Raw genomic sequence first — 27,382 nt, 5'->3', positions numbered from 1 at the left:
TTTCCTAAACTTTTAACGAGCTTTTAAAACACCATCCCATACAAATTCCACACTTTTTTTCGCTGCTGTATTTACACACTAACATTGTTAAACAATCGGATATTAAAATAGCGTTAATATAACACACAGAACAGTTAGAGAAGCATATACCGATTTAACAACATTGCATGTTACTGTGTAACCCATTGCATAGCGTGCTATTTGAAGACGCAACTGAATATATGATTGGAATGGAGAATAATAAACCACAATTCACTCATTGACAATACACTCACACTGATTTAACTTTGCAATACATAAAATGATGTCACTAAACACTTGAGAAGGCATAGGTAAAAATATACAAGTCGCTTTTAAAAAGGCAAGTGTGGTGTTACTGTGTGCGTTAATTAATACATACAAGCAAAAGATATTAAACACAAATTGTACACTTTTTAAAATGGTGTACTGCTGACATTTTTCAACCTTTTAAACAGCTATATCAACATCAAATGGCAAAGTAACAACCAGTCGTGGATTGGTTTCCATTGCTTTAATAATAGTGTCCTTTGCATGAGAATTGCCAGACCAAGCTCTTCTTGATACCTAAAAACATAATTAAAAAAATATTGTACTTAATTGCAAAACATCAATAAACTTCTGCCAATATATATGTATTTTATATTTGTCCAATTTTAATGTAATATATCGAACTTCTCACTTTCTGATACTTTTGAGAAGTGCATTTATCTGCCTCACAAGTTGTTATAATCCGGGCAAATATCAAAATTCAGACTGTAGAAGGTAAAACTTCAAACGATTTTAAGTGAAACTAGGTGGTAGTATTTCAAATAAATGAAAAGTGGACGCTTGGGTTCAACAGTAGTAGCACCTAATAGGTTGTAAAATCTGGTAGTAACTACACTGCAGACCAGTTCTGTAAACAAGTCATTTTGAAATCGCTTAAGTGACGGTCAAGTCATTCGCAAATTAACTTAACTCCAAGTCGAGTATTTTCGAATAAACAACAAGTCAAGTCACAGTCAAAGTCACCGGTTGCCCAAGTCAAGTCATATCAGAGCAAGTCAAATTTTCAAGTCAAGTCCTTGTCTTAAAAATATAACTTGAAACTATTTAAACTGGTAAACTCGTCCGATTATGAGCAATAAATCACGTTAAAAAATAACATGAACACAAAACCTAGCAAATAAATGGTTGTATGCGCAAAAAGTAAGATAAATAACCAAATTTAAGATAATATGCTAATTAAAAACGCTGAATTTTAAGTCAAGTCAAGTAATTTTGCCCAAAAGACTTATTCACGTCAAGTGAATTGAAAACAGTTACTTAAGTGCACTTAAGTCAAGTCATTGAATTAGGTCATTACAACACTGCTACAAACTACTACAAGTCATACTCAAACAACTAAATTTTTAGTATATAAACTAACTTAACCTACGAGTTGTAAAAAACCCAGTGCCAATATTTGTACATTGACAAGACAAAAAAAGTCAGATTACTTACCCCATTGCTCACATCCCACCCCAGCATTTGCGTGGCTCTGCGTTCCGCGTCTTCTGAGCCATCTAAAACCAACCCAAAGCCCCCATTCATAACCTCACCCCAACCCACTCCGCCGCCATTGTGAAGTGCGACCCATGTGGCACCTCGAAACGAATCACCGATGCAGTTTTGTACAGCCATGTCTACACAAAAATGAAAGTTTAGATCAGTGATTTCCAAACTGCCTCACATGATTCTCAAGTGAGCCGCGAAACTTTTTGTAATTTTGAAAAATAGAGTATTTGTATTTCCAATAGGCATACACGTAATCTTTTATACTTAAATACGCACTTTGTCGTGTGTTAAGGGCGATTGAAAAATTACTCTATTGTTGTTCTGTTAAAAGTGTGCCGCGAAATATTTAAGATATTTTTTAGTGTGACGTGACCCAAATAAGTTAGGGAACCACTGGTTTAGATTCATTAGATAAATAATAATCAGACCGCTGATGCCATATAGGCAAAACATTTTTATCTTTTACATCTAATAAAGTGAGTGATTTTTTTGCCAGACCATTCAGAAGAAAATTTGTTTTCAAACGGAGTTATTGTCGTCATTTTACCGCACAAGGCAAGGACGAGGCAATGTATTTTTTTAAATCATTGTAATTTGCTAAAAGTGAATTTTAAGCAAATTGAACAAACGCATTAATATGTTGTTTTTAGAGTACTTATGTATATCAACAGTATTTATGTATAGCAACAAAGTATGCAACTCATTTTTCGTTCCATATTTTACCCCACGAAGCATATAGGACATTAGAAAGTAATAGCTGTTTGAAAAACGAGTAATTCCGGATCAAATAAATGGACTTTCTATAGTGATTTATTGTTTATAGTTTGGTTTATTGAATTTTTCTATCCTTTATTAATTAGTAAATAGTACCTGCGCAAAACGCAGACCCGTCATAAATGTTTGACGTTTCCCTGAACGGACTGTCAGTTCCGCTTACGTCATGATGATCTCTGCTGATTACAATCGGGCCAGATATGCGACCACTCCTGATGGCCTGTAAAAAGTCAAGAGAAATTTTGTTAAAAAACCTAATTTTAACTGTATGTATGATGAATTGGTGATTGGATGTTTTTCTTTAATAATTAAAAATAAACTTATATTGTTCAGGTAGTTTAAATAGTGGGGCTGCTTATTTTGGCAAGGGCGATAAAATTACTAGTTTAATTTACCGAGGAAAAATAACCAACCAACAACGCAACCAATATTACAAAGATGCCACAAAGTTTAATGAAAAAAAACTTAACCATATTTAAAGAAAATAAACAGGTTTTCAAATACCGATATTGGGATTACTGAACAGTAATGTTTTGGATGGAATTCGATAACCAATCATTATAAATACCATGGTCAACCTTATGGCAGATAATATAAAAATCGGTTTTACTAGAGCACTTTTATAGCTTAATTAATCTGACTATTCAAAGACAAAGACCTTGGGTTTTCAACCGCTTTGCTATGTACTAATCAAATCAAATAATTTGTGACAACCCTGTATTAGTGCATTCTTACATTGTTGAATGCACACGCAATTGCAATTCTGCCTTTTTGGTCAGAATACAAGATTCTGGCCTGTGATCCAACCACCAACTTGTGGTCTCCGGCTTCCCTTATCCATTTCATGTTGTCCTCATATTGTTGCTTTACGATCGTTGTGGGATTCTGAAAAAAAATGCACTGAAACTTGTGTCATTGTTTACTATGTCCGATAGTAAGTTAAGAACAGTTAGCGCATTTGAGGCTGTTTTAACTAACACTTTGTGATAAATGTTACGTCGCTCAGAAATGGTATTAAATTAAAGTTTGTATATACAGTGCACCGATAAGCGGCCTCGATTGTTTACCCCGGGGTAGTGAATACGTAGGACTTTTATTGATGTGCGATGCGCGGGTTTAATTCATTGTTCTAGTGACACAAGCGTTGTATCGTTAGCGAATTAACGAAGTAATTGGCATTCAGTCGTTTAAGTTAAGTATAATTTGTCGCAGATTTACAAATCGAGACCACCATTAGGTAGATAACAACAACAACAACAACCAACATTTGCTTGAGTCAGTTGGGCAAGCGAGTGTTAATCAGCACTCGCCTAGGCGGCTGGCGAGTATAAAATCTTAACCATTTAGTTCTATAAATATACAAAAGTGCCCTTTGTTAAACAATAATGTTTTAGGTAAAACGTCGAGACGAAAATGCACAAAACCTCTATCAACATTAGCTTCTGCAACGGGATGAAAATATCATATATGCGTTATATTCGTAATTTATGACCTAATTTGTTCTAACAACTATTAGAAAGGTAAGCACATTTCTACAATGGAAACATACCTTCGTTTACTCGAGCTTAAGTGAAGTTTTAAATATAATCATCTTAATATTTACGTGCTTATAACACATAAATTCTTCCAAGCCTACGTTTTTTTGGATTACAAAAATACAAGAAAACTTCGTGCAATATCTTGGGTGCTACGATAAGTCACTCAGCCACGATTGGGTGCCATGTATCTTTTTTTAGTGTTGTGCGTGGTTGACATTGCAAGTTCAAAAATATAGCGCTCATTGGCACTTTTAGATGTAAAAAGAAACGTTTTAGGCAACGACACCGGAAGCCATCGCAGGCTAATCGAATCTGTCGATCAATGATGTAAGCAAGGCTAGAAAAACAACTAGCCTACACACTACACTACTACAGAGAGGTTTTAGGCACCACTTGCAGTCTTGCATGTAATCTTTTGAGGCATTTTATATAGTGTTGCAAATGATAAAAGTCTGAGAAACGATCTTCCGACGTCGAAGGTTGGGGCAACAAGTGCTTTCGCATTATTAAAATATTTTAAATCCGGGTGAAAGACAAATATTACCACGGTTTGAACACCTGAGGATGTATAATGTTTCTTTACCATACAAATTTAACACGTTCTGTAACACGCAACACAACAGACTATAAAATGATTTCTCTATTTATGTTGTGCAACACATTGATAAATTATTATGGTGTTCTTAAAATACAAACTTCGTTCTTCTTAAAACTACTTAAAATACAAAACTGACAGCTATAACAATTTCGTTATCTACAGACCTCCTTTCAATTATAAAGAAATGTTGATATAAATCACTTACATCTTTCACGAGTTTGTCAATAACCTCTGCAGCCAGTTTATCAGTGATAGCCAGGTCTTCAGGAAGTCCAGATGTGCACACCCAACGAAAGGGACCAAACCCAAGGGAGAATATGTCTCTACAATAACATTGAAAGTAATAATCGTAAGCAAAGGAAAGCGTAGCATAAACAAATTCAATAACAAGAAATTGCAAAACATTATACTAAGAAATCAAAGTCAATCACATATGCTGAGTTTAAACTTTGAACTTTCTATTATTTTGACAAGGCCTACCCCAGAATTTCTCAACCGTGGCCAGTCTTCAGGTGGACACAAAGTATCTCATTTTAAATGTTAGCCAGTTAAACTAAAATTTATCGTTTTCGACAGGACTTTAGAGACTTATCTTGTGACTCTATGTGAACCTTTTTTCCGTGAGCAACAGGGGACAAAAATGCGTCGAGAGCTCATTGAACTCACGTTTAAGGATCACTGACCTACCCCATAATATGTTGAACGTAGGATGGATATCTAAAGTTTGTGGTTGATGATGAGTCGGCTTCAGCGCCTTCCTTCAAAATGTCGGCACCGGCAAGTTTAGCTTCCAATAAAAATGCGTTTCCGTAATCCCAAAAGTACATTCCGCCTTTAGACAGCATGTTGATTGCCACAACTTGCCTTCGAAGTCTGTCGTAAACAAATATTGTCCAATAAATAAATAAAATATGCGCAAGTCAGTTTCCCCGCAAATTCCATTTCAATGTTTATAAAAATCACCCAACAACATTTAAGACAAAGGTTAAAGTAGGGGTTTTTAAACTGGGTTCCATCGACCCCTTAGGGATACGTGAACTAGTTTATGGGGAACGATATAAACCTAATTGAAAATTAGAGTATATTTAGAAAGTAATGAAATTTTCAAAGAAAATAGTTTAATTAAATTAAAACGTTTTTGTATGGAATGAATTTATACTCTGATGTTTCACTTTAAATTTTTTTAAACTGGAAACAATGGATTTCTGAGGTTTATTTGTAATGTGACATCAATTTATGACGTCATCTTTAAAAAATTCTTGCCTACCCTGGTCCACACAAAGCCAAAAAAATGTAGGGTCAGCAATAAAAAAAGTTTAGGAACCACTGGCTTAAAGGAATGGACCACGATGAAAGTGACTGCAAAACCAAACTTACGACAACTTTACGAGCTTCTTAAATTCTTCGGGATTTTCTTGCATCACCTTGTTGGCATCAGAAAAGCTCAAGCCAGCAGGGTAGTAGCCGCCATTGTAAGGGTTGTGTAGCGATGTTTGGTCGGAACCGAGGTCGACCAGCAGTTCATTACTGCTTTCATAGACCTCAGCCAACTTTTCCCTTTATCAATTGTATAAGATTTAGCAGAACAAAGAAAACATAACGACTTCATAGGGGCTAGATTACAGTTGTTGTACACGTAGTATGTGTATGTATGTTTCATTGATTGGCATTGCACCATAGGTCCCCTTCAGTATGAAGTTGTTTGTACTAATGGGATGCAAGCAATGGTACCATGGTTGTTTCTCAACATGCTCTCCTCTGAGCCTGTGTAGTTCAGTTGGTAGAGCGACGGTTTCAGTGGTCAATGCCATGAGTTCGAACCTCTCCACAGTCTAGCTGTTTTTTCTAGCCAGGCTTGCATGAAAATCTTCATTGATCGACTGATTCTGTTAGTCTGTTAAAGACTCACGGTGTAAAATAATTTGTGATGATTTTAAAAACATCACTTAAATTTCTTTAAAACACCATTTTGAAGTGTTTTTTTTAAATGTAACAGTAAAAAAACAGCAATATTATATATTATACTACATAAAACAGACTAAATGTTTATAATTTTGTCATGAAAAAAAATACCCTTTGTTAATTAATATGATTGTGAAACTTGCATTTAGAAAGCAACACTAAATAACGAACAAAAAGCATAATGTTTACCACAAGTCTACCACATTGCCATGGTAGCCAATGCTGACAGGTTCACCCTTTGTTCTACTTTCTCTAATCATGACAAGAAGTGCATCCAAGTCGGATGTCTTCTTCATTAACCAACCCTGTTCGAATCTCTTGTTCAATGCTGCTCCATCCACCTATAACAGAAAAGTTTGCAATTTTAGCATATTTGATGTTGGCTAATGCAATGGTCAAAGGAAAATTTATTAAAGCAACAAACACATGATACATGGCAAATTTAAGTATGGTATGACCATTTCCTGTTACAATATTATTACTGTAACATGACAATTGAATGCTGACAAATTGTATTTTATCTTTTTCCTGTTTATGAAGCATAAATCTCACATATATGGAAAATTAGTAAACAAAGACACTTGAGATATGCAAAAAAATATATTGTGAGCTAAGGTTTAAAACACCAGAGAACCAGGTTAAAAACAAAAAACTTGATGACAATCTACAAAAAAAAAAACAATTTGTAGTAAAAATGATATGTCAGTTGTACTATTAGGGTTTTAAAGCTTGTAGTGTTCAAACCTATTTTCTACTTGCCTCTGCAATAACGCCAACACAACCAGCAATAACAGCAGCTTTGGCTTGGGCGCCACTCATGCCACCCAGTCCACTTGTAACAAACACTTTGCCACTCATGTCGTTCACACCAAGATATTTGCGACCTGTTTGCACATGCAAATACATTCATGCACATCAAACAGTTGATTCTTGAATTAAAAACAAATAAATGCAGACATGACAATAGCATATAAGCTTATAAATAAGCCAAGTTAAATATACTCAAAGTTTTTGACCTGTAATGTAAATTCGGAAAAAAACAAGTGCGAGATTTCTACCTGCATTTAGAACTGTTATAGTAGTTCCATGGACAATTCCTTGCGGCCCAATGTAGCAATAGCTTCCAGCAGTCATCTGACCATACATTGTAACGCCCATGGCAAACATTCGGTTGTAGTCTTCAAGAGAAGAGTAGTTTGGAATCACCATTCCTAAAAAAAATGCAATTCATAAGAATTTTAGAAAAAAAAAAAATTTTTATGAAAAAATGTAGGCATTTCAATTAACTAAAATATATTTTGTTTTAATTTATAAACATATTAATATGCAGCCCATTTGGTACTGGTACGTTTCTGGTGAGGCTGGGGTTGTAAGACTGAACATCACAAACCATACTATGTAGCCCTGCTAGCATGAAGATCCTTAAATTTTATTAATTGACTGATAGAGTTAGTCACCTAGATATACTCCCCATAATGTTATAGTTTTTATTTGTTTTACAATTTTTACCATTTTTACCATTTGTTATGACAACCCTTGGTGCTTGTGTAGAACTGGGATATAAACCTTGTGGGTGGCCAGAACACATTACCAGGGTTTGTTCTTCTGTCATCTCAGACAAGTACTTCAGTGTCAGTAAAAACTGTATACACAAAACAAAAGGCAATCAAAACACATACATTCAAAGAAAACCCATGCATCCAAAAAAAGTAATCAAAAAATTTTCAAAAACAAACCAGTTTCTTACCTGTGCCCAGTTACTAAAAACCTGACCGTTTCCTCCATAAGTGACAAGTTCTTGTGGAAACTAAAACAACAAATTTATTTATTTTGTTACAGATAATTTAAAAATTACTCTACTTTATGATGTTTATATGCTAAGACTGATACAAAAAATAGTCTGGTATATGGAAAATGAAAGCTTTTGATTGTGCCACATTAACTAGTATAAATACACTATTGTTTAAAATATCCGTTACATTTTTATTATACCTGAGCAACTTTGTGATCCAGGTTGTTCATGATCATATGCATTACAGCTGCTGCCTGTTTAGTTTTACAAGGGTAGGTTTGTATGGGGTACGCCCTGAAGATAAAATGAAAAAATATATACTTCATTAGCAGGCTCTGTTGAATAATTAACTATCTGTGTAAGTTAAGTTCCGAATATATTGTTGTATTGATATATTTTAGTAAAAAATATTATTGACCAAATTCCTTACTTCATCTCAATATTTGGAAGGAGCCTGTACATGTAAATATGGCCATATTCAGATAGTTCAGCTGCAAATTCCTTGTAAAGAATACTGTGATCCTTGGTTGGGAAGTATCGCAGTGCATTCCTGATGGCTGTCTGCAAAATAACATTGAATTTCTGCTTATCTTGATTTATCTTTAAATATTGTACAAAAGCTTAACACAAAAAAATGAATGTTTAACACAAAAAATGTTAAATTTCCAACATTAAGGCTAGTCGATAAAATCAAATAGTAGGTCATGTTAAGTGATTTTGGGTGTTCATAATTGCATTTTGATACAGTTAGTAAATAAGTGGGCTATTGACCTGTGTCTGTTGTGCAGTGAGTTTATGATTCCTGTATGGAGCATGAGGGATGTTTGGATTTCTTGCTTTCAGTTCAGGAAGTGAATTTGGAATTCCTGTACACAAGTCTCTCAAAGAAATGCCATTTGAAGCCATAGTGTTTTAATGTAAACCCCTATTTATTCATAGATCTAAAAACAAATCCATTAAACTAACTTAATTTTGTTTGGTCTTTGGTTGTTGCTAACTTGCTATGGGTAAGTAAGGGACTGACCCTTGAATTGGCAACTGACTCCTGCCTAAGTTAGACTGCATTAAGTTTGCACTATTAGAAGCTTGGTTTTTAGTAACATTAATTTCACAAGAAAAGTTGGTATCACAGGCTAGTCACACCTAAATTACTTGAATAAAATAAAATTGAGCGGAAAATATATGTTTATTGCGAGTTATATGTAGAACATTTATTTTAATATTTTAAAAGTTAAGGTCCTTAACCAAAGGACGACTGAGTTAAAGAAATAAATTACAAACATGTTGGAATACGGTACTTAATTTGGAGTGACTAACTCTTAACCAACTATGCTTTCAGGGTAAACAGTTTTGTTAAGTAACACAATAACTTATTGTTCATCATTAAATTCCATATAATAGTGATAAGTTCTGCTAACTTAACTGGTAAGGGCAATGTTTTTTAAATTAGCTCACGTAATAAAGTGATTAAGATTGAAGAAACTTCCGTGCACAATCTTTTTGTTTTAACACAAATTATAAATAACAAATACAACATAAACATTAAGGAGCTGTGTGGGTTGTTTACATTTTGCAGAAGCTTCTGCAATCAGACACTTTCAATAAGATTAGAGTAATTCACTCAAGCACAACGTGTGTAACTAGCGATGCATAACTGAAAAACAACACAAAAATAAATTCGCGTTTTATTTATTGCCCTTTTTTCCTTTCTTGTGTGCTGCGGGTGCTAACTAGCGTCTGATCAATGATACACTATAGTATTATTGGTCTGATCTCTCTGTAAAACATAGCTATTATTGAAACCATGATGGTTACGGGCCTGTGTGAGACACGACATCCTTCTCGCATTTTGATATTATTACATGTCGCGTAACTGTAAAGAAGTCATAATTTATTTCAATCTTTTAAGGTGTTCGTCACACACACATTTTCGTTTATTGATCAAAAATGTTATCTTACTGTTAAATGACGTTTATCGGACTTCTAAACCCTTTGCAGAGATATCCCAGGTTGCGGACTTCTTGAACTATTTCTACTGCCTCTAATGGTTCCTTATTTATCTTTTAATTAGGTTGCAGTGATAATATCATTGGTTTTTATATGATCAGTATCAGGCCTACGTTTGTGTCCGCATTTGACCTAAACGCAATAAGGCGCAACGACATGGTTGCAGCGAACTAAGTCGCCTAATTACTGCTTCGTCAGCGTTATTCATGCCAGTCTAGTATTTAACGTAACACTGGTAGACGGCAGGTCTACTCCGCTATACAACATCGAATATCAGTATTGAGACGTAGCTCAAACAGATTTCCCTCCCTTACTTGTTTATTGAACGAGTTCGACGGTTCAAAAACGAACCAAATAAAAATACACATAAATGATTTTGTATCTGCAACATTCCGCAGGTCTCCTAACAGGAGGAATAGTAGTGAGTGTCAATTGACAATGAGAATTAGAAATGATTCAAAGAAAGTCCTTTAAGGGTTATATAGGCTACCATTTTTTTTTAAATGTCGTCACAAAAGTAGCCTACACCATAACGTGACGTCTTAAAACAGCTGTCGCACACAAATGTCACTCAAATCAAATCACAACGCAAAAAAAAAACTTTAAAATTGGATATGGGGTCGACCACCAAAGAACACCGCATCTGGCCAACTGGTTTAATTCTTCAGGACCACAGCGCCCCTCCTGCCCTTTGCTAAGGGGGGCAAGGGGGGAAAGTGCCCTTTTCATGAAAAATGATATATTGCATTCACAACGTTAAAATACGTTATAGAAAGCATGCGGTGCAACCAAAGTTTACGTCATAGTGTCGGGAACGACATCCACTGCTTGCAGTTGGAGATTTCGCTGTACTACTAGTAGACCAGTAGATATGTACCGGTAAGCATATAGGTTAAGGCAGAGGACGTTAAAGATGACATACATGTTGTATTGTCAAAAACTTAACCACAATTTAGCCGTTTAGTTCAGGAAAGGCAACAACCGCCTTCTTAATAAATTTGCTTAAGTTGTAAAAGTTTCGGCATGGCACTTTGGGTCACCTTTTTTATTTATATCCCCGAGGAAAACCGCTTGGCGAAGTCCTAACAGTGCGAGGCGCAACTCCCGCTAAAAACCTCTGACCGTCTTCCCCTGCTGTGCAGATGTAGCGGGTTGGTCGTCAGCCTATCTTGTCTTTATTTATATATTTTTCCCCACTTTTTTCTAGATTTTTTATTTTAGTATTACGTCAATTGTTTATTCAACTTTTGTTCGTTCTTTCTTTCTTCAACAACAGCAAGTAAAGTAGCACAGTAAAGTAATTGAGTAGCATAACTATTACAATAGTCAATAGTATGTTAATTGAGTTTCAGGCAAAATTTAGTTAAGGGTCCGCAGAAATAATAATCTGTCTAAAGGGGTCCGTGACAACAGAAAGGTTGAGAACCACTGACATAAGGCCCTTTATTTAATTTTTCCTTTTTCACTGAATTAACTTTGTCGAGGTTGGCAAGAAAGTAAAATGATGTACAGATGATCCCAATTCATGGAATGTTCCTTAGTTTTTTAGAGAAAAATGTCAAAACGCATCAACCGACAAGATCGGGTCGTTTCAGTCAACCGCTCCTGGATTAGTAAATTATAGCTTCCAAAGGGACTTTTTGTAGTTAGGTCAACTAAATCGTATATGTTTGAATTAGACTTGCAATAGACATTACTTTTTAGCTTTCATAAACCTCATAACATATAACTGCGGGGGATACAAAGACAGCCTTTACGTGGCATCCCCTATGAGTATAGCTAACATAAGCGAAACCAATGTCTTTAAACCGTCAAACATATAACTGCAAATCACAATATTAATGCACAAAAGCAACACGGGTGTAGGGAAACATTTGAAAAACGTTTGTATACGGAATATCGTCTATTTATAAGCCGAAACAACGTACTCACAAATGTATTTATTTTAACGGTTTAGGTACGCAATTTAGGTTCGAAGTAATTGTATATATATGAGGTCGATCTGGCCTTGGGCAATAGGCAATAGCACGTAAAAGAATAAGTATTACTGTGATAAAACCGTTAAGGTATTACAGTTACAATAATTGTTCACAGAGGTAGCTGCAACTCATAATGTCATTGATTTTAATGCCATAGATAGGTCTGGTTGAATGCTATATGCTATAGGATTCTTCTGTGTGTTGGGACTGGCGGGCGGACGTGACATTGAAAGAGTTACAATGAAGCAAAGTCCTCGCGCAATTAGATCGTTGTTTCTCTACGAGGCATTCAGGCATTCAATGTTTATGTCGCTGAAACATATTCAAGTTAACTGACATCACAAGCCAAAATATGAAAAAGATGTTAATCACACCTGAATATTGTGAGGTAAGGTACAGCATGGAAGATTGAAAGGCCCCGAAGGGTCAAAACATGGTATTAGGCCGTTTTTAAGCGTTTTTCTCCCGATCGCTATGTCGCCAGAATATCGTAATCGCGGGACTCGCGCGTAAGCGATTTTACCGCTAAGAAATGCCAAACATTTGCGGCCTCGGGAAGCGAGTCTGCCAAAGCGCCTTATACCGTCGAAGCGAGCTAATCCCGAGCAAAATTAAACACAGACGTTCAGACAGAACAAAGCCAGCCAGGCGCGACGACTGCCCAACTGTATCAACATCCAGTCCGGGCCAGGTGAAATCAGCTGAACAAGGCACAAAAGACAGACAGGCGACGGTGTGCATTAGGGAGGTTCGATCGTTATTCAGGAAATCAAATCGACGTTAGCCCTATCGGACAGGTGTGTTAGGCACTTTACTGCCATAAGGAGATTTGTGTGGCCATTCCTTGTTATCAAATCAAGGAAACGCCGAAAACATCGACTGTTGCGCTGATATCACATGGTAAAACAACAGTTGGCGAATGGGACTTGTGAAAATTATCTAAAATATCACACTGTGCTTTTAGGTATACCTACTTTAGTTCCTTTACTTTGTGATGGCCCAATAGCCTGTTTTTAAGGCCAAGTAACGACAGGACTTGATGGGGCGAGCGTTTACAGTCACTCCACTTGTGGTTCAGTCGTATCATTGTCAATATAATGTTTAGCAAGTTTCTGCGTTTAGGTATTAATCGTAGATAGGATCTAACAAAATTTCATTGCAATACGAAAGTTAGTTCAGTGGTATGTTCAACTGGCAGCCGGAACAGGCAGAAACAGTGAGGGTGTCGACGCCCAATTGTGTGTTTGCGCGCCACCCGCGAGTACAACAATGGGGCGTTAAAATTTGACCTATTCGCCTCGTAAGGTTTAACAAGCGCGGCGTAAATGCGTTAGCCGTGCTCGTGATGTGGCCTGCGGGCTCGCACGGTAAGCTCCGACAAGCAGCCCTTCTGTATTCTTAAAGCTCGCACAATTTGGCATTAAGCAAAGCTTTCGAGAAATGCATAAACCCCGCCTTCTTTCGCCAGATCTACTCTTGGGCATGGGATAAGGGGATATTTAAAATGTTGGCGCCAGGTTGACTAGGTCAATTCAAATATCTAGCGATAGGCAAATTGAGCGAGAAACCACGAAGGGAGACTATAGTTTAAGTCAGATGTTTTAACTATTTTGGTCAAAGTTTTAGGCGCATTCCGACGTTGGACATTTGTACACCATGGCCCATAAGTTCGCGCGTAGTCGAATACGTGGAGATAGTCGTCTATGTCAACTGTATACACAGGGCCGTCTTGCTCACCAAGTGAGGCTTAAAACGAGATTTTTTATGTATAGAGAAGGCTCTAGTCCTCAAGCAATAGCTTTACAGCGTTTAATAGTGTCAGGTGTGAAAATTAAACCGGTTAATTGAAATGCAGTGCAGCTTTCACAAACTATGTTCTTACTGTCTGAAGAAACAAATCCGCACACATTATCTCGAGAAACAGTTCTTGTACCCCAAACTTGTAATTTGTAGATTCACCACACGTCTACAGTCTACACTGTTTGCGGTTGGGAATTTGACGTCGTTAACGCCATCGATAGGTTCGGGAAACCGAAGAAACGAACTTGGGCGCCCGTCATCGAATGACCTTTTCGCCCACGCAGTGCAGTTTTGCGTTGTTTTTGGATTTCACTTAAGACGCGCCGACAACATTCGGTCATGTCTAAAAACGAGCGCGGATAGGCCAAACATGGAGTTTTTATTTCCGACAACTGACAGTAAGCGTTTTTGTGAAGAAAGGAAACGGCAGGCAACGTAAATAAAGCGTCATTTTGTCAGTGAAACCTTTTGCTGAAGAATGAATTCTTAAAAAAATTAGTAAGCAAAACAGAAAGCAAAAATTACCCTAAAATGCACCCCTCGTTTTCTAAGTAACACCACACAAAATTGCAAATAAACCCAAAGTAAAAATGATAAAACTGTTAAAACAGTGTTTTACGTGTTAACTGGAAAAGGTCGTCAGACACTATTGCACCTTAAGACCATAGGTAGGCTGTCGACTCCTATCATCAATGAAACAATGCTATTTTGCCTTGGCAAGCCAGAGATCCCGCTTGGCTTCAAGTTTACACTGTGTTTGTCAGTTAGATATACGAAGAACGTCCATAACAGATTATTTATGTTTTTTTCAAAAGCGTAATGATTAGGCCCCATAGGTTTGCCTGTACGTTCGGACTGCACTAACACGAAGCGGAAAGCGTGAATCAGCGCCGAACATGTCGCGTGAAAGTCGGAACGGAACTGCCGGCAAGGCAAGGAATAGATCTTCGAGCTCTTCGAAAAAGAAAAAGAAGAAAAACGCCGCCCACAGCTTGCGCCGTGAAAACGTGGGATGCACCCAAAAGATTTCGGCGGTTTTGACTCGTTGCCTTTTCCTTCTGCACACCGGTATCGCTCTGTGGCGAGTCAGTATACTCTACCCGCCCGAGTACCTGTACTTTCTCAGCATCGGAGTCTTCTTTCTGCTGCTTGAGATGATATTTACACTGGCGGTGCGTCAGGGAAAGGAATACAAATGGTGAGAACTAAATATAGGCGCGGCCGGTAAAGAGCTGCTGCTGCTGTTGTCGGCGGCGTTGGGTTCTGTTTGCCGTGTGCAGCCCAACCCTTGTTAGCTGTAGAGTTAGGGCTGTGGTCCCACATTCAAGCCAGCTGTCACCAGCATGATTTACTAAACATTTTCCGCCGGTTGGAACCTGCATGCTTTACTTAAGACATTTTTCGGTAAATACAATGAAACCAAGTACGCATTACTGACACAAACATAATTTCAATAAAACGAAATGTATTTTTCTAGAACCAAAACTATACTTGAAACTCGTTTTGATATCATGTTACATTTTCAAAGAGATCACATGAACTAACAATGGGTTAAAAATGACAAACCAAAGGTTAAAAAAAGCCTGATCTTTTTAAGTGGAAATAGATACAGGATGAAAGGTTTTCCTGTGCGGTTGTGTAAAATCCCAGATTAAAATTCAATGTAAACTAATTCGTGTTGCGTAGCCACAAAGCAGTGTTTTTTGTCATTTAGGAAAATAGCCAAAGCCTCCAAGACTCGAATTACAATTCATTACATAACTAACAAGATTAGTATTTACGTATTGACTTGCCGTATTGTTAGGGTGATTGTAAACTATAATTGTCTGGTTTGGTAATAAGTGTGTTGCGAACTTGGTTTTATATTTTTAGTATGACGTGTAAGAATAACTGCCATAGACATAAAGCAATAGAAAGTTTTTTAGATTTTCTTTCAAATTATTGTTGGCGAATTTAAACCAATGGTGGCTTGGCTGCGGGATTTTAATTAAGCCTGATTTCACAATCAAAAACGAACGGGTGCGTTTACCCTTTGGCTGTATACTGTTCTCCATGACTTGGATTTTTCTTGAATTACAGGCTAGCATTATAAAAATGTCAAGTTTGTTTGCCGTTGCTTGCGTAATTTACAACGACTACGGCAGGGATTTAATAAAACCTATTTTTGTGAAATACGACCTTTTTAACGCGAGCAATTCAAGTAGCTTTAGGTTCGTCGACTGTAATTTCAGGCATCGCTTTACCGTTAGCTATGACGCAAGAAGTTCAAAGAGAGTTTTCCAAAGCGGACCGATGTTTGATTTTTCGCACCTTGACTCTGTGCAAACAACTGGGTTTGCATTGTATTGGTTTAAATCGGGGGTTCGTAAACCAAAACATCTCGAAAATGATAAAAACGTAACATCTCTTCTAAATAAAAGTATGTCAGTTTAAATCTATAATAAACGCAAATGTTTTGCTTTTCGCTCGAAAGCCCGACCTTCTTGAATATCTTTAAACTCCAATTCATTAGGACACGATTTCGAGCAAATATATCCACAGGTACATATTTTGTGACCCCATCTCTAAATATTTTAAAACCCCTAACAAAAATCCTGGATCCGTTTCTTACCAGAAGAGGCAACTACGTAATATTTGAAGTGCACTTTTCTCCAACAAGAGAATAGAAGAAAGCGGTTTCCGTTCGCAATCTCTTTGAAACACTAGAAAAATGCTATAGACCCAAAGCTTTTTTACATTGTCGGTGGTTGACCGCAAACTTCCGTTTACTTAGATACTGTTTGCAGAGCTTTTTCCTTGCTATAAGCCATATGTCACAGCATTATGTGTAAACTGTCGTTCGACGATTCGATAAACGTCTTGCAGGAAGCGTGAATTATATTCTGTAAATATCAAGCCCCGCGCAGTCCTGCTGTTGATCAATCATTACCAGTTTAAGCCCTAACAAAAAACAGTTCTCTATGTAAGTCGCGCCCCGATTTGCGAAACAAGCTTTAACAAATTAACCCAATTATATCTTAATGGCGTGTTCGGGCAGTTTTAATTACACAGACTTAACTTTAGTAATTTTACGAATGGCTTGACTGGGACTAAAGTCATTTCGAAATTACTTGTTTACAACACTGTTAATTGGTATTATATAGGCCTGGCCAGTAGGCCTACAAATTGTCATTTTAAATGTGCACCTTTTAACCCTGATTTCTTTGCAAAAACTGAGAGATGGCAGATTAGTTTCGAAGGCGAACAGAAATAACAATAAACTCCCATTGTATACATTAACGCCTTATCTTAAGAAAATAATATGAGCAATTTTTTATCTTTGCGATCGCACTTTTCCAGGTTTTGCCCGAGCGTCTTCTTTTACTTGCTGAGCGTTGTGCCCTGCCTTTGGCTTCTGGAACTCCACCATCTGAACACCCACCTTACCACGCCCTTGGTGACTGGAGGCTGCGTCGACGTATACTTGGAGCCGAACGCCACGGTAAGGCGGTTTGCTCTGCGACGAGTTTTTTTTTTTTTTTACACCTACAAGTGAAACGATTGAAAACGTCTTAGCAACGTATATATGTCTGTTTTGACGAAATATTTTTACGTTGTTAAAGTCGATTGTGCTAACATTTATTTTTACTTAAGAGGAATAAATTATACCTTTTTTGAAATTAAACCTTGCCGCTCATTCCAAATGCGTCGCCACAATATATAAAAATCGCATTTGCTTTTGGCAATTTAATTTAATCACAAGCCTTAAAAAAGATTTTTACAGTTGGTTTAAAAAAAGATTTTTACAGTTGGTTAAAAATATTTTTACAGTTGGTTTTTGCAGTGCAGCGACCTTTAAATATCGACTAGTATAAAACACCATAAATAAAGATTTTAGGCTTATAGCTACAGTCTTGGTGTGAATTAGACCTTAATTCAATTACAAGGCTCACGTTATTTTATACGAGGGAAAACAGTTTTTGCTTCACACGATGTCAGGTGAATATGTATCTGACTGCGATCGAATATCGCTTCGCAAGTATGTAGTTTATGTACGGCTTTAAAAAGATTTCTAAGTACGATCTCCTGGAAATGTCACTATTCAGTTGCCCATCGTAATGCGGCATTGATTGTGCGGCATGGCCGAGATTTATTTATCTTATCGCCGTTTAGTTCCCACCGATTCCACCACTCAGCTCGATAGCGATCGGCGTCAACGGAACGACGCGCTTGCGGCGAAGCGTCGACGACCGCCGAGATCATATCGGAAGTTCCGCGTCATCCTATCTCGATCTCTTGCGTCGCTTTCGCCGCGGTAACGACGGCAACTCGGTGAGAGGAAAGCCAAAGAGCAAGAAAAGGAAGCGCGACCGCAACCCGAACGCACGGCGTCGGAGGAACAAGAGAAAGCGATCGACGTCACCGCCTACCAGCAACGCTGTGGCAACAGGCAGCGGAAATTTGACGCAGCTTACGCCAACCACTACTGTTGCTTCTGCGGCAGGGCGCAAAGTTAACGAGACAGCTGAGAACTTGACTTTGCAAAATTCAAAGCCCAGAGCCGCTTCCAGCACCCTTGTTGCGACGCCAAACGCGACTGGTGTTGCTGCTGCTGCGGCTTGGCAAAAAGTTAATGTTACAGCTGGAAACTCGACTTTGCGGAGTTTAAAGCCGGGAGCATCTCTTAGCACTTGGCCGAGCAGCACGACGCTGGTTGCGACGCCAAACACGACTGGCAGACTTAAAAGGCCAACCGTGCCCGTCTTGTCCACAGCTACGCAAACAAGCCAGCCCCGTCGGTTATCCACATCCGAGGGCACTCCAGCATCAAAATCAAGTGCTTCCGCGCCCACTCGATCATCGATCATTACGCCAGACGGCAGCGCACTTGTTCGGAATGCGACCCGAGAAGTTAAAGTGGCTCCGAACGATGACGGGAATTATGTGAACCCGACAACGGCGACTCTATCCATGGCAAATACAAGTTTCGCAGTTGCCTCTACGTCAGCAGCAAATACACAAAACCTAATAACGACAACACAAACGCCCACTTTGCGCTTACCTACTACACAACCTACTCGTACTACCAATACAGTCCAGAAAACCTCAACCAGTTCGACCAAGGCGATGACGTCATCGTATAAAACTGCAAAAGCTGACGTCACTAATGCGCCGACACCAATTCCACCTAAAATTACAAGCACAACTACAACATACTTAGCTTCAAGTACAACGACGCAATTTACTTCGACAAAACGGATTACTTCCCCCGTCAATTCAACCTTGTCGGGTAGCACGGAAATTCCGTTTTCTACATTGATCACGACAATGACGTCATCTACTACGTCAACACGCCACAAGGACAAGGACATCGTGAGCTCCATCAACGAGTTTGGCAACAATGCGGTGAAGTACCTTCAGAACACATCGGACACTGTGAACCAGTTTGTAAGTTTTTTTTTAAGTTTTATACAAAAACACTGCATGAAACTTTTAAAGAAGAACTATAACTTTAACTGTATGAACCCTCTTCAAAATGCACTAACTGTATAAAACGTTTAACGTGACACTATCTGTATAAAGATAAACCACAAAGGAAAAGGAAAATGTTGATCTAAAGTCTAAAGTATTAATTACCCGCAAAGCAAGACTTGGCATCTTTAGGAGGTTATTTTGACATTAATATGAGATGCTATCTTAGAACGATGGTAGAAAAATACAGTATCGGTTTGCAAATTCTTACACATTTAAGTGTAGTTAATCCAACGTTTTAAAGGTTTTAATTTTTTTAAAAGTTCAATATTAATTTGCAGGTCAAACATTTTTTACTATCTCGAAAAAGTTTATCTTGACTTCGTCAAGCTCCTCTCAGGTAAACGGCATTAAACAAAAACCAGACTCATGTACCTATCTTAAAAAAAACTAGTGCTGCAATCTAATCGCTCTCTAACACAACTCAGTTGAACCAACTTCAACCAGAGAGTTGGCTCTTGGCTCTTCATCAAGTCCTCCTCTTTGTCCTGGTGATCGGGAGGTGGCTCCTTCCCAAGGGCGAGATCACCCGCGACCAGCTCTCGCAACTTCTCCTGGTCTTCATCGGAGTGGGAGCCGACATCTTGGAGTTTGTTTCAGGTGCCAAAAAAAAATAAAAACTATATGCCAGAAACAAATGATCCGAAACTTGAGTTTAAAGACTCTGTAGTGCAGTGATTTTCAAACTATAAAAAAATTTGACGAAGCTTTCGCATATATTTGGTGGTAGCCCACATTATAAAAATGAAACACACAAACAAAAGTTTAATGAAATGGACTAATCGCTTGGCTTCGAATAGTTTTTCTATTTTTGTATTTACGTTTAGGACCAAAAACTGTCTTTGAGCCCCCGAAACTCTTGACAGTCCTCAAGAAGTGTATCGACCCAAAGTTTGTGTTTTAGCTATTACGGTTGAGCTATATCTACGCTACTCTCATTTGAAGTGAATCCTATCTTTACATTTTAAAATAGAAAACAGCCAGTTTAGCACAGTAGACCGTTTGTTTTTTTTTACAAACTTTTAACTTACTCCACAAGGTAACAGTGCAACGGATTAGAAACAATTACATAATATTCTACATTTTATTAAAAACAACCTGTACTTTCAGAAACCATTGACGACGATGTGCGCGGGGTGCGCTGCGACCCTTTACTGCATTTCATCATTTACGGAGTTTGGTCGTGGAGTCTTTTGCAGGTGAATATTACGTAAGGGTAAATGAGTGATAAACTTGCATTACCAGTACAGCTTAATATGTATGGGGCTTGACAGAATGTGTGCTTTATATTAGGATAGGATGCCAGTAAGCTCAAATTGTTGCCGTATTCCAATATACAGTTGTGTCAACGTGGAATTAATATGAAATCTACCAATACGTGGTTAAGATTTGATAAAATCTTCCGTCTTCTCTTCTTAAATGTAACATTACCTACACTATATATCTGATGTAAAGGGTTTTAATCGATCTCCCTATGGTTTTTAATTGATTTCTTGTCAATTGATATCACGGCAACCTCCAACCGTTATACCCCATTAGATGTAGTTTCGCATTGTCGTTTTTATTTGTTATATGAAAAGCCTATAACCGGTTAAATAAACTCGAATATATATGTTTTCGATTTGTAGAAACAGAGAAATTTCCGTTGCCCTTTTAATGTTCACTTTGCGGTCGTGAAATTGACTGGCAAAAATTAGATACGGCGATATTTGACGACGGAAAAGCAATTTTGCGTATTTGCCCAAGGCGCCCCAAAACGATTAGTTCCGATCATTTTCACAAACCGACTGACCGCAAAAGTAGGGGAGAAACCGGCAATTTAAGAACGCGCTTGTGTTGCATATTCGTTTCTATGTAGTTTGTGTTATGCTGAGTATACTTCATGTATTACTAGTACATTGAAGTGGTAATCCAGAAACCTTTACGTTTTAGTTCGATTAACATAAAAGAAAACGTTTTTGTTTGACTTTAATGTACAGTTGGTTTAATATTGAATTAAAAATTCGGAGCTTCCTAATTTAGGTAGTGCTTGCATAAATCGCCTTTTATCATTTACCGCACCAAAAATGTAACGAGTTTCGAATTTATTTTCTCATAATTTTCAAATTAGTGATAGGTGGTATTAGTTCGAAAATAGAGGAATTGGACTTTTGAACAACTTTAAATTTCATGTTTTCAACCCTACAATATACCAAGCAACTTTTGCCGCAGTTTACTCTGGTGCTGACCGCCGCCAAATCGCGGAAGACGCGCGTTGGGTTCGAGAGCTCGGGCCAGGTGACCATGGTCGAGTCCGGGAACAACTGCTGCGCCCGATCCGTGTTCAACAACGCCGACCTCTGGGGCATACTTGTCACCATGTTGCTTCAGGTAGGCCTAAGCTGTCCAAGTCATGTTATTTGTCCAACAGACTGAAGTCAATTATAAAGAGGGTTCTTCCGACAATAATTTATTCTGTACCGACGTTTCGATAACCTATCCAGGTAATCTTCATCAGGGCATATAAACTTGTAACCTTGCAGAGGTATATATACAGTAAAGAAAAACGACGAAAAAACAAGGTGGCAAAACGAGGCGAAAAAAGAAAACAAGGCGCGAATAATGTGAAAACATGAAAACCGGCTGCAGCCTTCTAATGGCCGCTACTGCACAAAAATTGATAGGAAGGTGCAAGAAATGTATCTTGCTTAACGTTCATGAAGTCAAGTCAAGCCATTTTGGTCAAAACACTAAACTCAAATCAAGTAATTGGAAAACTGTGACTTAAGTGCGCTTAAGCCAAGTCAATAACTTAAGTCACTACAACACGACACGATTTCCTGATATTAAGCTAAAGTGGTATTCTGGTGGGCAGAATTTTTTTTTTATGAAATAGGAAGCAAGTTATTTTAAGTGATTTGACATTGAGTTATATCTATACTCTTGGACGAATTTTAGTGTTTAATTAAAAAAGAAATAAAGCTGATTTAAATTGATTTCATATACGAAATTAGATCTATTCTGTAGGCGTTTTATTATTTTTGGCCAAAATGAATATATCATGACCAAAGTGACTTTGAATGTTTCGATGTAGATAAATCATTTGGTTGAGAAAACGAGCTGAAAAACTTTTGTTGGCAATTTTATAGGATTTGTTTGCAGCACCCTACGGGGAAATCTATTATGTTTGAACACTTAGCTGTCGCATTTTCATTAACCTTCATGTGTAAATCGTTTTTAGGTCCTTTAATGATATTCCAGTTAATCAACGTTTTAACAGAAAAATAATCTAGCAAAGCTAGCAAGTCAGGTCAGACACATTAATCAGATCTTAAAAGATATATATATATTTCGCCAACTAAGGCATCGTCAGTATATCTTATTCAAAAATAAAAAAAGGGGTCAAGGTGATTTCTATTTTTCACATATTCAGTGCAACAATCAACGTTGTATTAACCATATTGTACAATTATTATCTAACAGTACTGCAGTAGCAGAATACAGATTTGCAAAAAGATTTAATTCTTCGTGTGGGTCAAATATTTAAAATAGGACAACTTTAGACTTAGGCACGACTATACCTTCTGTAGTGATTTATTAGGAGAAATGCAATTAACACAACACTGGATGAAGACAGCTAAAAAATTCACAGAATTTAGGAATACTGTTAAATGTTTGGTCTGTGGCTCGCCATAATCACTGGGCTAGTTTGCTTAATTTTGGGATTGGCGAAAATTTTCTAAAGGTGGATATACTATCAATATGCTATTTATACGCATATATCTGGCATCCCTTAACTCTCTTTCTTTAAATCAAGATGAGCTATTAAGAAGATGTAGTTATATGTTTACGAACTGATTGAGACGCGACGAAGAAACCATAAACTGATTGTGGCCGAACATTACGGATTAACATTTACGCCTTAATCTATTGCTTTCCGTGTGACGCGGGGATAATCCATAACATGTCTATACATGCAGCATGGAGTACACGTGATGATACATGTATTATTGTACACCCTAAGGCCAATAGCAGACCATGAATAAACCGAAAGAGGGACAACAGAATTTAATGAAACTGTAGAAACTCGTGTTGTAATGATTTCAGTCAATAAATTGACTTTAGTGCAACTAAGTCACTCGTTCCAAATGACTTCGAAGTAACTAATTCCTTATAGGTAAAACGACCTGATTGGACTTAAGTCATTTCAGGTAAACTATACTTAGGTTAAAACAAATGTTTTATTTAAATACTTTTCATTACAATTCGGGTTTTATCTCAATTTTACGGCGAAAAACAGTTTCCTTTATTTTCCTAATTTCTTCTGCTTACTATGTTAAATATTGCTCGAAATGGAATTAGTTTATTTCAAAGTTTCAATGTTATATTTCATGCTAACTTAACTTGGACGTGGCTTGGGTGAGTAATGATTTCACTCGGACTTAAAAAAAATACTTTGTTCAAAGTACTGGTAAAAACGTAAAAAAACATGTAACGATCATATAGGCTATATCGTCAGTTTTACAGCAATAAACCTATACTTTTGTTGAACGACTTTCATTACTTCCAGGACGTTCCGTTTCTAGCCTTCCGCCTTTACATGATGATCGTTTATCGTCAAATCCATCAAATGATGGTATTTTTCACCGGAAAGAACGTTCTAGTTGTGTTTCTACAAATCTACAGGTTGATCGTGTTAAAGGTAAGCTGACGTTTTCCCTCGCGCAAGGCGAATTAAAACATGCAATAAATGCTGTTTAACTTGGATCAGGAACAAGCTTCTTCCTTCTTACATGGGCTTTGTGGGCTGTGTCTTGGCGAAATCGTGTAAAGTTAGATCCGAAATTTGAAAGATTAGTTAGACGTTTATTTCACACTGTATAGTGTTCACTGTTCACTAAAGCTTGGTATATCACCCGCAATGTATTTCACCATCATTAACTCCTGTGCTACTGGGAGTAGCGGCTTTGCGATTTCCTGTGTTACGAAAATAGTGCCTCTGTCGCCTGGTAACGTTTGATGATGTCGGAAACTGAGATGAAATGGATGCGTTTATAACAACCAAAATAAACAATTGGGCAAAGTGGTGTCGTGCGCACCAATCAAAATACGCAATCTATCTACAGGCGTGTAAAGCAGCACCCCGATATTTGGAGTCAGACATAAATAAGTCTGTTTTTGCGTTTTTTCTAACCGCCCATTCTTGTCTATATATCACCTTAGTTCAGATATGCGCCAAATACGACTTAACTAAAAGACACTTAAGTATCCGAAGTATGATATGATTTGATTTTGATGAGACAAGAAAAGGGCAGGCTTATTGGAAATCTTATACCCGGTGGAACTCATACGCAAAATAGTGGATAAGATGTTCATGCGGCATTTTTATTCGTTAAGGGCTTCTTCGAATCTCAATAACGTTTCTGATATATCTTAGCACATTTTAAATAAAATAATTTTTGCCCGAAGGCGCCATGTGTCTCATCGCAGCCTCGTAAAAGCTTATGCATCTTAACCGCTATAAAAGCGTTTTTAGCTGTGCGATCGCTAACGTCTTTGTAATGTAACTTTAGTATTAAAACCGACACCTTTCCAGCCAAAAACAAAATAAACAAACTGTGTTAGTGTGTTGTGAATCATTTTGGCAAGGTAAACAAATTACACCCTTGGACTTACACGTTCAGTTAAAAGTTACTATAGGCTATTATTGTTGTGGGCCACTTAGAATTTCACCTATAATTTTTTGGATTAACCAAATCTGCGTAATAAAATTCAAAAATCTACAAAGAAGGCAATAAAGTTTGATCCAAATGATATTAGAATGCCCTATGGTATTGGGAAGCGTTTTGTACGATGTATCTCGGCATACGCGGAACCCAGGTCTCCCTTATACGAATCACTCTCATGTTTTACCTTAACGTTAGCGAATTATAATTTTCCTTAATGTTAGCGAATTATAAAACTGCAACATGACAGCCATTGCCACCCGTTTGTTGTTCGTGGAATCCCTGTTGAAGATTTTGTTTTATCACGTTACCGTGGTGTCAACAGCTTGTTTTAACTTGGGGAAATCAGGTGGCACTGTATAAAGACAAATTGTATTTGATTCTCGACAAGCTTTTCGTATAAAATTTTATACTTTGACCTGATGAAGCACGGTTGTGCGAAAGCTTGTCGAGAATCAAATACAATTTGTCTTTATACAGTGCCACCTGATTTCTCTATTTAGAATTAGGACAAATACGGCCATATACAAAGATTGTTTTAACTTGTACGTGACGTCAGGTTGAGCGCAAAGCTGACGTGAAAGACGACGCAAGTGAGGCCGAGCTTCTCCCGCTGAAGGGGACGTTGAAACGACTTGCGTCACAGGCTCGATCCGAGACCAGCGATTTTTCTCACGGCGACGTCAAGAGTAAGTGGAGAACATTTTACATGAACTAATTGCCAGTGAGACAAAACCAGACATAACGATGTTTTGGGGATATATTGAAATCAGGTCGAATGTCGCCTTATCGCACACTTGACTACAGGGGTGAAATTACAATGATTTTCTCACCGAAACGCATAAAAACGCTCACGGATGACGTCACAAAGTTACGTCATAACAGGACGAACTTAGGAAACGTAAGGCTATGATTCTATGTTGTGCACAAATATTCAACTGAACGCTTAGTTTTAATATATTCAAGAATGGCCTGGTCTATAAGGAATATGGCCTGATAAAAAATTCGTTAAGATGTAGGCTACTTGCAAAAAAAAAAACTATCTTCTTTTATCGGAACGCCGTTTTAGACCGCTCAGGTTTCTTTATGGTTTAACTCAGGAGTTCTTAAAATTTTCTTTCATCTCGCGTGGACCACTGTAGGCAAAAAAATTAAAAAATTACGTCATAAATTGACGTCACAGTACAAATAGACTTCATAAATTTGCTGATTTTGGTCCAAAAATGTGAAAGTGAAATGGAGTCTAAATACATTCAGTGCAAAACCGTTTTATTTTTAATTAAATTATTTTCTTTAATAAATTGATTACTTCTTAAATATACACTAATATTTCAATTAGACCTTCATGAACCCCCTAAAACTACTTCACGGACCCCTAAGGGGTCCATGGACCCCAGTTTAAGAACCCCTGGTTTAACTGCAGGATAACGACGGAGAATCATAATATTACTTTTCCATAAAATATTTTGCAAAACGGGACGATTTAGTGTACACTAACCACTGCAGTATTGATATCTTCAAGGGCCGCTTAATGATTAAAAAGATTAGGTGCGTCCCTACTATGGTAAAATTGTATATATATGCTACTCGTTATTAACTCGAGTCAAGAACAAAACAACTTTTAGTCTGTACACTTGTATAGTAAAGCCAATTTTATAGTAAATGTTCGGCACAAAAGTACATTAATCAACCACTGAATTTTGCGTTTTCAGATGCTTCGTTCAAGTCGCGCAACGACGGTAGCGTTGTGGTGAAGATACACTTTGAAAGCGAAGGCACGCTCAAAAGGAAGAGGCCGGGGACTACTTAAATCCGCAACAACTGTTTATCGCTCATTCACTAACGTTTAGTTTTGATGGACATTGTGAGATCGCTAGGCATCTCTCAACTTCACCCAGTACCACTTGAAGCTGGTATTCCTGTAGTTTTCTGGGCAAGAACCACATGAAAGCAGAATTGAAATGAGTTATCTATCAAAACTGGCCAAGCGACAATATTCATATGCAGCGTCTAAACTAGGCAAAAAGACTATTAAAATGATTGTGTAAATTCCCACTAGTGTTACCCCTAGCGTACAACTGCTGTTCGAAGGTTTTTTTTAATGCTTGGAAATGCTTTTACATCAATAGTTATACAAAAAACAAAAGCATTGCCTGGGA

The 27,382-nt window shown here is 37.5% G+C and overlaps 2 protein-coding genes across 2 annotated transcripts; one reads left to right on the top strand and one right to left on the bottom strand.

Annotated features, from left to right (window-relative positions):
* Positions 1–63: 63 nt before the first annotated feature.
* On the bottom strand, positions 64–9,141 carry LOC146163498 (urocanate hydratase-like). Its single transcript, XM_083381344.1, has 15 exons — positions 8,993–9,141; positions 8,652–8,782; positions 8,422–8,515; positions 8,177–8,236; positions 7,948–8,071; positions 7,488–7,640; positions 7,189–7,313; positions 6,619–6,770; positions 5,845–6,024; positions 5,155–5,340; positions 4,673–4,790; positions 3,067–3,216; positions 2,428–2,551; positions 1,504–1,685; positions 64–585 (listed from the first exon to the last, which is right to left on the bottom strand). The coding sequence occupies exons 1-15, from the start codon at positions 9,125–9,127 to the stop codon at positions 469–471; spliced, it is 2,031 nt and encodes a 676-aa protein (XP_083237470.1). The 5' UTR covers positions 9,128–9,141; the 3' UTR covers positions 64–468.
* A 5,693-nt stretch (positions 9,142–14,834) lies between these two features.
* On the top strand, positions 14,835–27,049 carry LOC146163497 (uncharacterized). Its single transcript, XM_083381487.1, has 9 exons — positions 14,835–15,205; positions 17,347–17,488; positions 18,160–19,434; positions 19,947–20,118; positions 20,629–20,717; positions 21,730–21,888; positions 24,068–24,199; positions 25,783–25,912; positions 26,936–27,049. Exons 1-9 carry the CDS (start codon positions 14,904–14,906, stop codon positions 27,031–27,033), a joined length of 2,499 nt encoding a protein of 832 aa, XP_083237613.1. The 5' UTR covers positions 14,835–14,903; the 3' UTR covers positions 27,034–27,049.
* Positions 27,050–27,382: the final 333 nt, after the last annotated feature.

The sequence above is a fragment of the Ascidiella aspersa genome, chromosome 2, assembly GCF_963924565.1.
Source record: "Ascidiella aspersa chromosome 2, kaAscAspe10.2, whole genome shotgun sequence".
Taxonomy (NCBI): Eukaryota; Metazoa; Chordata; class Ascidiacea; order Phlebobranchia; family Ascidiidae; genus Ascidiella; species Ascidiella aspersa.
This window is presented reverse-complemented; position numbering and strand designations above follow the sequence as displayed.

What these genes read in the sequence shown, in the direction of transcription:
- LOC146163498 (XM_083381344.1), bottom strand. Translation starts at nt 9,127, where the DNA reads ATGGCTTCAAATGGCATTTCTTTGAGAGACTTGTGTACAGGAATTCCA. An exon ending in GGCAATGTGGTAGACTTGTG is followed by an intron (nt 6,025 to 6,618) that starts GTAAACATTATG and finishes CAATTGATAAAG; the next exon opens with GGAAAAGTTGGCTGAGGTCT. An exon ending in AAGAAGCTCGTAAAGTTGTC is followed by an intron (nt 5,341 to 5,844) that starts GTAAGTTTGGTT and finishes TGTTTACGACAG; the next exon opens with ACTTCGAAGGCAAGTTGTGG.
- LOC146163497 (XM_083381487.1), top strand. Translation starts at nt 14,904, where the DNA reads ATGTCGCGTGAAAGTCGGAACGGAACTGCCGGCAAGGCAAGGAATAGA. An exon ending in ACTTGGAGCCGAACGCCACG is followed by an intron (nt 17,489 to 18,159) that starts GTAAGGCGGTTT and finishes ATCGCCGTTTAG; the next exon opens with TTCCCACCGATTCCACCACT. An exon ending in TTCTCACGGCGACGTCAAGA is followed by an intron (nt 25,913 to 26,935) that starts GTAAGTGGAGAA and finishes TTGCGTTTTCAG; the next exon opens with ATGCTTCGTTCAAGTCGCGC.